Source organism: Saimiri boliviensis, chromosome 2 (assembly GCF_048565385.1).
Source record: "Saimiri boliviensis isolate mSaiBol1 chromosome 2, mSaiBol1.pri, whole genome shotgun sequence".
Taxonomy (NCBI): Eukaryota; Metazoa; Chordata; class Mammalia; order Primates; family Cebidae; genus Saimiri; species Saimiri boliviensis.
Genome location: NC_133450.1, coordinates 63,857,215 through 63,869,241, shown reverse-complemented (window position 1 = coordinate 63,869,241; position 12,027 = coordinate 63,857,215). Strand labels below are relative to the sequence as shown.

General features: G+C 37.6%; 1 protein-coding gene across 3 annotated transcripts in view; it reads right to left on the bottom strand.

Moving 5' to 3' along the window:
* The window catches only part of TRIP11 (thyroid hormone receptor interactor 11), an 80,465-nt gene that overhangs the window by 35,737 nt on the left and 32,701 nt on the right, over positions 1–12,027 (bottom strand). For all 3 annotated transcript variants that reach the window (XM_074393462.1, XM_010350557.3, XM_074393463.1), the window contains exons 11-13: positions 8,676–11,705; positions 3,517–3,657; positions 2,797–2,990 (exon numbers count right to left, since the gene is read on the bottom strand). In XM_074393462.1, coding sequence (XP_074249563.1) covers positions 2,797–2,990; positions 3,517–3,657; positions 8,676–11,705 — 3,365 coding nt within the window. The remainder of the gene's footprint in view (positions 1–2,796; positions 2,991–3,516; positions 3,658–8,675; positions 11,706–12,027) is intronic.

Here is a 12,027-nt window from a genome sequence, read left to right as displayed (position 1 = left end):
GATTTCCAAGAGGTTTATATAGCACCTATCTAGGCTTATGTCACTGGTGTACTTCCTTAATGTATAATGATTATATTCAAAATACTGCACCAGTCTCCCAGGATTTTTAATTTCCAGTTAAATTCTTATTCAAGAGCAGTCCATGAAAGCTCATTAAGATCAACTCATTTTGAAGAGACTTTATCCATTAGCACCCTCTTGTGGAAAGAGCCTAAGCTGGTAATCAGAAGACCTAAATTCTGCTGCCAAATATCTCTGGACCTTATTCAGCTTTGCTGGTTAGCAATCACTTAAAGGGTGACTGTATAGGAATGAAATAAGCTATGATGGCACTCAAAAAGATAATAAATACCAGGTGTTACTATTGTTAAGTAAGAGCTCACACCACCATAATCAGGTTTATAGATCTGAGTTACTGATACAACAAATATTTACTGAGTAGCTATTAAACTATATGTAATATATACAGTGTGATGGGTAGAAAATGAATGGCCCCATTTCTATCCCCCAGTGACTTTACACTTCATTGGGTGGGAGACAGTATGGGACATGTCAACAATTACCTGTACCCTAAATTAAAGTATAAGTGCCCTCAAACTGTAAGACTCAAACTAAGTATTATGCAAGTTCAAAGGACAAACATCACACCAGGGGAAGGTTTGTTTTTGGATATGACAAGTGGGGTGCTAAATAAAGCACCCTTTAGGAGAAAATTGATTTGATGAATAGTCAAGATTCACAGGTAAAGTACAATTTATATATATATATATATAATATATATATTTTATATATATAATATATATATAAAATTTATATATATATAAAGATTCACAGGAAGACTTGCTGGGGATCTGGTTGACTCTTCAGGCAGAAGGCGGCATATGAAAACAAAAAGCAGGAAAAAAAAGAAATAGGAAAACAGTGGCTCTGAGAAAGTGAGTAATACAGTCTGGCTAGATGTAGCCGATAATGTGAAATAAGGCTAACGCGGAAGGAGCCTGGGACCATCATTGGAGTCAAGATCAGTTTTCGAAAAAAGGAGTAACAAGATCACAGCTCTATGTAAGGAAGGTTATTCTGGAAGTTATGAAAAATAAACGAAAGAAGCAGGGACTAGAAACTATTTTAATTAAGAAAAAATAAGGGCTTGAAAAACACAAAAAAGGATGAGAATAAAAAATGTTATGGCATTTCCACCAAAGTGAAACATAGAGTCAAATGATCACTCATTGTCTTAATAGCCTTTTGTTTTCCAGCGGAATCTGAAGGTGTAACAATACACTCTGCAAAGGTGGGGTAGGGGGTTCGTCCTCAGGAATATTGTCTCTACTGGCCTATAACCTCTTTGCAGATAGACAGTATCTATCGTCTCATTTTATCTCCCTTTGTGTTATAAATCATAAAAAGATAAATAAAAAGATGCACATGCCAGTAAGAAATATAAATTGACACAATTTTTTGTAAAATAATTTGGCAGTATAATCTCAGAAGTTCTGATCTTGATCTAGAAGTTCTGTTTCTCAAAACTTACACTAAGGAAATAATCTGTCATCAACACAAAATACATGTCTTGGGATATCATGTCAACACTCAGTGATTTTGAAAACTTAAAACACAATAAATGTCCAGTAATAAATGACTGGGTTAATCATGGCAAATCCAAATAACGGCATATTATGCAGCCATAAAATACTGCAAACATACATGGTTTAACATGTACTGCCATTAGTATTATTGATGGAAACAAGTTACAAAACAGACTATTATAATCTCAGTTTTGCTTTAAAAAAGATACACAATATATACACACAGACATAAAAGTATAAAAAGTCGCCGGGCGCGGTGGCTCAAGCCTGTAATCCCAGCACTTTGGGAGGCCGAGGCGGGTGGATCACGAGGTCAAGAGATCGAGACCATCCTGGTCAACATGGTGAAACCCCGTCTCTACTCAAAATACAAAAAATTAGCTGGGCATGGTGGCACGTGCCTGTAATCCCAGCTACTCAGGAGGCTGAGGCAGGAGAATTGCCTGAACCCAGGAGGCAGAGGTTGCAGTGAGCCGAGATCGTGCCATTGCACTCCAGCCTGGGTAACAAGAGGGAAACTCTGTCTCAAAAAAAAAAAAAAAAAAAAAAAAAAAAAAAAAAAGTACAAAAAGGCACACAAAAAGATGATTTCTGGGCGTGTGAGGCTCTGTGTTCTTTTGGATTTGTATGATTTTCCTAAAGAGAAAAATAGAATGTTTTCATAATTAAAAAAAAAAAAAAAACAAGAAAAAAAATTTATTGAGAGAAATTAAAATATATAAACAGGGACCAGCATCACTCAAGTGTTCTAATAAGCCCAGTTAATTCTTCATCCTGACCTTGGTCTTTACTTTGCTACTTCCTTTACTATCTTCCTTCTAATACCCACATCCTGCTCAACTTTAGATCATTCGATGAAAAATAAAACCACATAAACAGTTCTTTGGGAGTTGGACAGAGCCAATTAAAATCAGTCAGCATTTCAAACTGTACTCCTAAAATGGTAAGAGGCAATGATCTAGGTGATGAACAAGATATAGACAGTCTGAATGCCAGATCTGCTTTAGAGTCACAGACTCAAGTGTGAAACCCCTACACATACTGTGTGTGCCTACCTTGGGCAGGTTATTAAATCTCTTTAACCCCAGTTTCTTCATCCATAAAATACAGATAATGAATTTTGCAAGGATGAGCTAACATACAAAAAATACTGAGTCTGATATGCAAGAAGAGTTCAGTTAAAGTTAATGCAAAAAAATGAAAAAATTACCTTGCATTTTCCATCGCATTAGAGGATGAAACTAGCTTTTCCTCCAACACTGTGACTTTCTTTCTTAGTTTAGCCTCTCTATCTTCTGCAGCCAAAGCTTCACGGGTATAAGAATCTTCTGATTCTAAAAGATGATTACGCAATCTCTCTAGCTCCTGGTTTGACCGAAATTCTTTGTCACGTAAATGTTGAACCTAGGTAGAGGACATTATTTTTCTTCTACAAAATGCTCCCTTTCCCCAGATACAAACCACTTTGTTATCAAATATTTTCCCCATTACTGAAGTGTATTATTTGTACCAATTTCCCACACTGCAAAACGCATTTATACTAGGAAAAAAATCATCTTGAATATTTAAACGGAAGCTTTACTTTGCAAAATCTTATTCCCTGTGACCATAACGGAAAATGGAATTATACAAATCACTCTATTGTATAAAGTACTCTTTGTGACAGGCCACTTTTCCAGCAAATGTCATTTTTTTTTCATACTGTATGGGTGAGCAATTTTTTTATACCCAAGATATGCCATAGTTTTCACTTCTGAAGACTGAAAAAAAATACACCATGGGAGACTAAAATCCTACTACCGCACAGCAGAGGAAGACCAAGAAAAATCACCTAAGAGAGAAAGTCATTTTCATTGATCAGCTTTCTAGTTCTCTTAACAGTTACTAAACTTACTGTCTGACTCGTAATTCCTTTAAAGTGAAAGTGTACCTCATTCTGTAGGGCAGTGTTTTCCATTTGTTTTTGTTTCAGGGCCAACATGACTTGGTCTCTCTCCTGTTGAAACACAACTGTCTTCTCCTGCATTGATTTGACTGCGTTTAAAAGCTGATTTAACTCCCCAGTCTTGCCCTTTTGGAAAGAAACAATTTTAGATTTAAAAAAACAAAACATATTTAAAAAGAGACATTTTCTCCATTAAATTATTAATTCATTTAATTTTTAAATCAGGCAGCCTTCCGAGCCAGAGTAGGCTCAGAGAGACTCCTATTTAAAAACGTAGTTAACTATGTCAAAGTCATGAAAAACAAAGTCAGAGAATCTGTCACAGTCTAGAGGAGCCATGGAGACACAACATCTAAATATAATGCAGTATCCTGAATGACATCCTGGTACAGGAAAAGGATACTTAGCATACATTAAGGAATTCAAGTCTAGTACGAATTTGAGTTAATAGTAATACCTCAATATTGGTTCATTAGCTATGACAAATACATCATAGCAATGTAAGATGGTAACAAGGGAAACTGAGTATGAGGTCTACGAGACCTGTCTTTGCAAATTTTCTATAAATTTAAAACTCTTCTAAAAGAAGGTTATTAGAAATGTTTTAAAGGCTGGGTGCAGTGGCTCACACCTGTAATCCCACCACTTTGGGAGGCTGAGGCAGGTGGATCGCTTGAGGTCAGAAGTTTGAGACCAGCCTGGCCAATGTGGGGAAACCCCATCTCTCTCTCTCTCTCTCTCTCTCTCTCTCTCTCTCTCTCTCATATATATATATATATATATATATATGTATATATATATATTAGCTGGTGTGCTGGCCCACCCCTGTAGTCCCAGCTACTTGGGAGGCTGAGGTGGGAGAATTGTTTGAACCCAGGAGGTGGAGGCTGCTGTGAACCGAGATTGTGCCACTGCACTCCAGCCCAGGCAACAGATTGAGACTGTTCAGGAAAAAAAAAAAAAAAAAGAAATGTCTTAAAAGGTACCCAAAGGACAAAAATGTCTTCAAATTTACCCTATACAACAAAGTATTCAGAATCCCCAAATCAACAAAATGTGTATGTGTGTGCGTGCGTATCTGTCCATTCATAAGGCATCCACAATTGTTATCAGAGAAAGCACCTGCACTGCAAAGTACGGCCACAAGTTTCAGATGATAGCTGAAATTCTAAAAAGCACAAAAATGTGTCAGACTGCTTTACAGCCACTTCTTTTTTTTTATGAGACAAAGTCTTGCTCTGTCGCGCAGGCTGGAATGCAGTGGTGTGATCTTGGCTCAATGCAACCTCCACTTCCCAGGTTCAAGCAATTTTCATACCTCAGCCTCCCAAATAGCTGGGATTACAGGCATGTGCCACCAAGTCCAGCTAATTTTTGTATTTTTAGTAGAGACAGGGTTATACCATATTGGTAAGGCTGGTCTTGAACTCCTGTCCTCAAGTGATCCACCCACCTCAGCCTGCCAAAGTGCTGGGATGACAGGCGTGAGCCAGCGTGCATGGCCTCTAGCCACTTCTTTTCTCCATTTTAAACATGCATATCATATGAAACTATTTATAGTTTAGCATATTTTAAGTTTTCATGTAAACTTTCCATTTCTTTAAGAATATATAATGTATCCCCCAGGATAAATCATTATAACAAAAATATAAAACCATCTGTTCTTTTCCTATTAACACCTCTCCTGGATAGGGAGGCCGATATTTTCCAAATCAGTTTTCAGTTAATTTTCTTTTTACATTACAGAGAAAGAATAAATGTTTGAGAAATTAAATAGATTTGAATATCTCCTGTTGAGAACACTCTTTTCTCCCTTAAAAAAAAAAGTGATGTTACTCATTATGTTCAAGATATAATCTAAAGGCACTCTTCAATTATATAGAGAATATTGGAAGAAATTAGTTTATACTAATTATCTTCAAGTAATATAATAGTTAAGTACTACTTAACTTAGGGAACCTTCCTAAAAGTGAGAGAGTGTTAATAAAATCTGCACACTTTAGATCTGTAAATGTCAATGAAACAGAACTAAATTGCACAAAATGCTAAAACTCCAAAATGTCTCTAAACGACAGAAGACATCATTGCTCTATATTCCTCTGTTCTACTCTTATAACTGTAAGAAGCTACAGCTAATTTAGGTTAGTGAACAACAGGAAGCTCTAGCCTCTAAGATTCTCTTCACATCAATTACAGATCAGTACCATGAAAGCTAAGAAGTTATCTCGGAAGAACACCTTAATACTGATCATCAGTGTGCCCACTTCATCAGATGACAAAGGAAAAAAATGAAGTTTTCACAACTTTCATCTAAGAAGAAACTTAATTGTCAAATGAAGTTAAATCAGTTTGTATCTTAAGGCTGGCAGCATGTAATGCTCAAGAAGCACTAATTGAATATTTTATTGTTCTGCCTATCATCTCTTTTCCAAATTTCTGCTACTAAAAGTATAGAAATCACAGAAAAAAGGCACTACAAGCCCTACACAGCACCCTATACACTACCAAACAAGCCCTACACTATACTATCAATATACTACAGTATATAGTAAAACAGGAAATCCTCATAATTCTTACTAAAATGAATTGCATTTAAAAATTTAAATATTACCAAAAGCTACTGGCACTATCCATATAACTGCTATGACCTTCTGTCTTACGGCTTAATAAACAAATCAATAAGGTCAAAACACATCCAAAGGTGCAAAACTGACAGAATTGGGATTACAATATTTACTGAGCCTACCATGAGAAAAGCATTACTCATGTCCAATACTTTTCAAATTACAGGTTGTGACTAATCAATTCATAAAAATTAATTTAATGAGTCATCTAGCACTTATTTATTTATTTATTTGAGACAGAGTTTTGCTCTTATTGCCCAGGCTGGAGTACACAATCTCAACTCACAGCAACCTCCGCCTCCTGGGTTCAAGCAATTCTCCTGCCTCAGCCTCCCAAGTAGCAGGGATTATTGACATGTGCCACCATGCCCGGCTAATTTTGTATTTTCAGTAGAGATGGGGTTTCTCCATGTTGGTCAGGCTGGTCTCAAGCTCCCGACCTCAGGTGATCTGCCCGCCTCAGCCTCCCAAAGTGCTGGGATTACAGACATGAGCCACCACGCCCAGCAGCACATTCTATTATTATTATTATTATCATTTTTGAGATGGAGTCTTGCTCTGTCGCGGGGCTGGAGTGCAGTGATGTGACCTTGGCTCACTGCAACCTTCGCTTCCTGTGTTCAAGCAATTCTCATGCGTCAGCCTCCCAAGTAGCTGTGATTACAGGTATGCGCCACCACACCTAGCTAATTTTTGTATTTTTAGTAGAGATGAGGTTTCACCATGTTGGCCAGGATACTATCACCATGTTTGCCAGGATGGTCTCAATTTCCTGACCTTGTGATCTGCCTGCCCTGGCCTCCCAAAGTGCTGGGATTACAGGCGTGAGCCACCGCACCCAGCTTTTAATTATTATTTTTAAAAATTTCTAGCCCAAGCTGGGCACGGTGGCTCATGCCTGTAATCCCAGCACTTTGGGAGGCCGAGGGAGGTAGATCATGAGGTCAAGAGATCGAGACCATCCTGGTCAACATGGTGAAACCTCGTCTCTACTAAAAATACAAAAATTAGATGGGCATGGTGGTACGTGCCTGTAATCCCAGCTACTCAAGAGGCTGAGGCAGGAGAATTGCCTGAACCCAGGAGGCGGAGGTTGCGGTGAGCCGAGATCGCGCCATTGCACTCCAGCCTGGGTAACAAGAGCGAAACTCCGTCCCCCCCACCAAAAAAAAAAGAGAAAGAAAAATTTCTAGCCCAAGTCATTCTACCTGAATAGCACATTCTTTTTTAAACAGAGTATCACATGTAGTAAGAGCAATTTCTGGTTCCTGAAACATTTCAGTTACACACACACACACACACACACACACACACACTCTCTCTCTCTCTCTCTCTCTCTCTCTCTCTCTCACTGTGTCACAATGTAAAATGTATATCTTACTACAGATGGTTAAAGATATATGTGTATTTCACATATGTATATACATAAGAATTTCTAAGGCCAGGCACAATGGCCCACGCCTGTAATCCCAGCATGTTGGGAGGCTGAGGCGGGTGGATTACCTGAGGTCAGGAGTTGAAGGCCAGCCTGACAAACATGGTGAAACCTCATCTCTACTAAAAATACAAAAATTAGCCAGGCATGGTGGCACACAACGGTAATCCCAGCTACTTAGAAGGCTGAGGCAGGAGAATTACTTGAACATAGGAGGTGGAGGTTGCAGTGAGCCAAGATCACACCACTGCACTCTAGCCTGGACGACAGAGACTCCATCTCAAAAAAAAAAAAGAAAAAAAAAAAAAAGAAAAAATCTCTAAAATGTTAAGTTACTGAAATATACCTAAAATTTGATTAAACTGAAGTGACTTCAAAATTCTCTCATGACACACTTCTGTTATCTAAAGAAAAATATTAGGTTGGCATGGTGGCTCACACCTGTAATCCCAGCACTTTGGAAGGCCGAGATGGGCGGATCACAAGGTCAGGAGTTTGAGACCAGCCTGACCAACATGTTGAAATCCCATCTGTACTAAAAATACAAAAATTAGCTGGGTGTGGTATGGTGCACCTGTAATCACAGCTACTTGGGAGGCTGAGGCACGAGAACCACTTGAACCCAGGAGGCAAAGGATGCAGTGAGCCAAGGTCACACCACTGCATTCCAGCTACTCAGGAAGATAAGGCAAGAGAATCACTTGAACCTGAGAAGTGGAGGTTGCCGTGAGCCAAGAATGGGCCACTATACTCCAGGCTGGGTGACAGAGCAAGACTCTGTCTCCCCTCAAAAAAAAAAAAGAAAGAAAAAAAAAAAAAATTAAGTACTACCAAATTCTTTTTTTCTACTTAGCAAACTGTAAAAAAATTAATGTATCACTAAAAATATTTGGAAACACCCAGTAATTTGAGGGAGAACTTCCAGGTGTCTCTAAGGAAAATTTATTTAGAATGAATCATACCTTGAAATAAGTATTTCTAAATGAACAAATGCACAGTCCTCTTCAAAGACAATATAAATGGAATAGCATAAAAAAATCTCCTCCACCCCAACTTCCTGCAACAATACTCCATCTGGAACATACCTGTTCTTTCTCTTTCAATAGCTGTTCAAAAGCAAGAGCCTTCTCCTTCATGGAATGGCACTCAAACTCTTTTTCTCGCAGCATCATAGAAAACTTCATGTTAGTCTCCTGCAACGCTTGATATTCTGTTTCCTTTCCCCTGGATGTTTCTACTATTTTTTCATTTTCTCCTTTTAGTTTGCCAATGTCCAACTCTAGAATTAATATTCTCTCCTTCAGGTTTGTTACTGCCTGCCTCAAAAGTTCGTTTTCATTTACTTTGTTAGTGAAATTTTCATTGGAAGAAAGTAACTGATCACTTTTGGCTTTGATTAAGAGGTCTTTTTCCTTAAGTAACTTTTGCAAAACATCTTGTTTCTCCTTTAGCTGCTTAATTTCTGAATCAGTTTGCTCGTGTTCTTTTTTTTCTAGCTCTGAGGTGGCAGCAATCGAATCAGACAATCTGTGATTATTTTCCTGGAGAGTTCTAATCGTGGCATCTTTTTCCTGTAGTGATTTCCTTAGCTCTTCTATCTCTTGCTGAAGCAATTCAGACGATTCACTCAATACACCAGACTTACCTGCTCTAAGAGACTCTGCTGACTGGGGAGTCAGCAATGATGCAGAAGACAGCTGGGGTGAAATAATATCAAGTTTTCCTAAAAGAAGATCCTTGGTATTGCAAAGCTGCCCAATGCTGTGCTGAACTTGTGCTAATTCCTGTCCAAAATTTTTGAGTTTGGTTTCATTCTGCTCATAACTTTGGATCAGGCCAGTATAGTCCACTTGTAATTTAGAATTATTATCACTGTCAACCAAAACTTGTGCCTGAAGTTGGTGAAGTTCTTCCTGAAGCTGGGCTGACTCGTGTTGCATGTTTTGTACTGTGGTCATCACCTGCTGTTTCCATTCCTCCATTTTCTTTACTTGCTGTTTTAACTTGTCACGTTCCTGCAGAAGCTCTTCAAATTGATTACTATTAACACCTCCAACCTCATTACCAGTGCTGGATGTTTGTAAAACTGCCAATAAAGTCTGACATTTCTGACTTAGTGCATCTATTTCAATGTCTTTTTCTCGAATGATACGTGATAAATTCTGAATAGTTTCTCTAAACATATCTTGGCCACTACTTTCAAATCTAGTGGACAATTTTTTATTTTCGTCTTGCAGTTTGATGAGAGCTGCTTCTTTGGCAGCAATTATATCCATCATTTTGTGATATTCTGTTTTTAGATGGCTATTTTCCCTAGTCTTCTCATTCAAAACAGCGAATACCTTTTCTCTTTCCATAGCATAGGCCTGCAGTTGCTGTTGAAGGTAAACAACATCTTGAGTATAGGAAGTTGAAGAAATTCTAGCATGAAGAGCTTGTATCTCCAAATCTTTCTGCTGAATAATCTCAGTTAGTTTACCAACTTCATCTTTGGACAACTGATCAATCTGTTTAGTTAAAGATATATTCTTTTCATTTAGAAGTTTAATCTCCAGTTCTCGCTCTTTTATTCCTTTCACTAATCTTTCCGTTTCAGCTTTAGATAAATCATGCTTTTCACTTCCATTTTCTATATTAAGGCTCTGAACTTTAGTTTCTTGGAAAATATCAGAGTTATCTGTTTGAATGTCCTGTCTTTCTTCATGAAACCGGGTTTTGATCTGCTCAATTGTTTTTTGCAAACTCTTAATTTCCTCATCTTTCTCTAAAAAGAGTTGGGTGTGTGTGGCGTTCATTTGCTCATGCTGGTGTCTGAACTCATCCATTTCTTTCTTCTGCTCTTGTAAAGACTGAAGTAGTTGCCTCTTACTCTGGTTTTGATCTTCAATTATCTTTTGATGATGTTTAATTTCCTCTTCAAGATGATCCTTGATCATGTTCAGTTGAGATACTTCAGATTCTAGTTCAGCAACACTATCAAGGGTCTTAGGATCAGCCACAGGTGCAGTTCGACTCTGCTGTTCCCTAAATCGTTCCAGTTCTTCTTGCAGATGATTATTTTCTTCTTTCATGGATCCAAGACTCCTGTCCTTTTCCTCTATGGTCTGTCTTAAAATTTCATTTTTTCTTAAGGCCTCCGAATATTTATCCAATTCTTCCTGCAGCTTTGAACTTCGTTCTTTAAGTTTTTCAATAAAAATTTCTTTCTCATTTATAAGTTGTGTTAACTGCTTCTGCTCTTCTAAACTAGATGATAAAATGTCCTTAGTTTCTTTGTGATCAGTATCCATTCGTTCAATATTCTTTTTGAGTTCTGCTATTTCAATGTCTTTCTTTTGATTGAGTTTAATTAAACGCTCATGTTCCACCTGTAAGGCAGAGGCATTCAAGTTACGTGCATTTGACAGTTCTTCAATGGTTTTCTCATACTTGTTTGCTTCTTCCAACAGCCTCTTTTCAGCCCGACACAATTCTGTTTCTATCTCTCCTTTTTCCATTTTTAGAGTCTCCACAATAGTGTTTTTTTCCAGAGAAAGCTGCTTGTTACTAGCAATAGATTCTTCCAACTGATGCATCAAATCTTCATATGCTAAAACTAACTTTTCATTTTCCATTTTGACATCAAAAGCAACTTTCTTTAAATTTTCATTGAGCTGTTCTAATTCTGAAAGACTTTGCTTTAAGTGTATAACTTCAGCTTCTCTTTCTTTAAGTAAATTATCCTTAAAATTACTTCCAGAGTCTTGATTTAGAGACTGAGTTAACTCACTACTTATTCTAGAAAGCTCATCCTCATTTTGTCTAATATGCTCCTTAAGTTCCAAATTCTCCTTCTGGATGTTTACATTACTTTTTTGTGACTCATTTAGCTGATCTATTAAACTTTCTACTTTGTCCTCAAGTTTCTGCTTAGTTAAACGTAAATCATTTAGCACCACTTCACTTTGAATTAACTTCTCTTTCTGTACATCTAACTCTTTAGTAATGTCCATTTTATCATCCTCAAGTTGATGAACTCTCTTTTTTTCTTCATTTAGATCTTGTTTCAGTTTACCGATGATGCTATCTCCTTCGCTTTGTTGTTTTGATAGCTGATCTTTTATCAAAATCATATGCTGAAAGAAAAATTTGCATGGTGACTTTACAACATTTTCTCAAGTTAGTACTTAGTGAAAATTTTATGAAATCTCACACATAACAGAAAAATAATCCTCAGATATTTCTAATCCTTCTTAAAAACATTGTTTTTCTATCAAAACGCCCACTACAAAAGTACTTACTACTATTTTATAGCAAATCTATCTTTTCTTTCTTTTTTGAGATGGGGTTTTGTTCTTGTTGCCCAGGCTGGAGTGCAGTGGCCCAATGTCGGCTCACTGCAACCTCCACTTCCCAGGTTCAAGTGATTCTCCTGCCTCAGCCTCCCAAGTAGCGGGG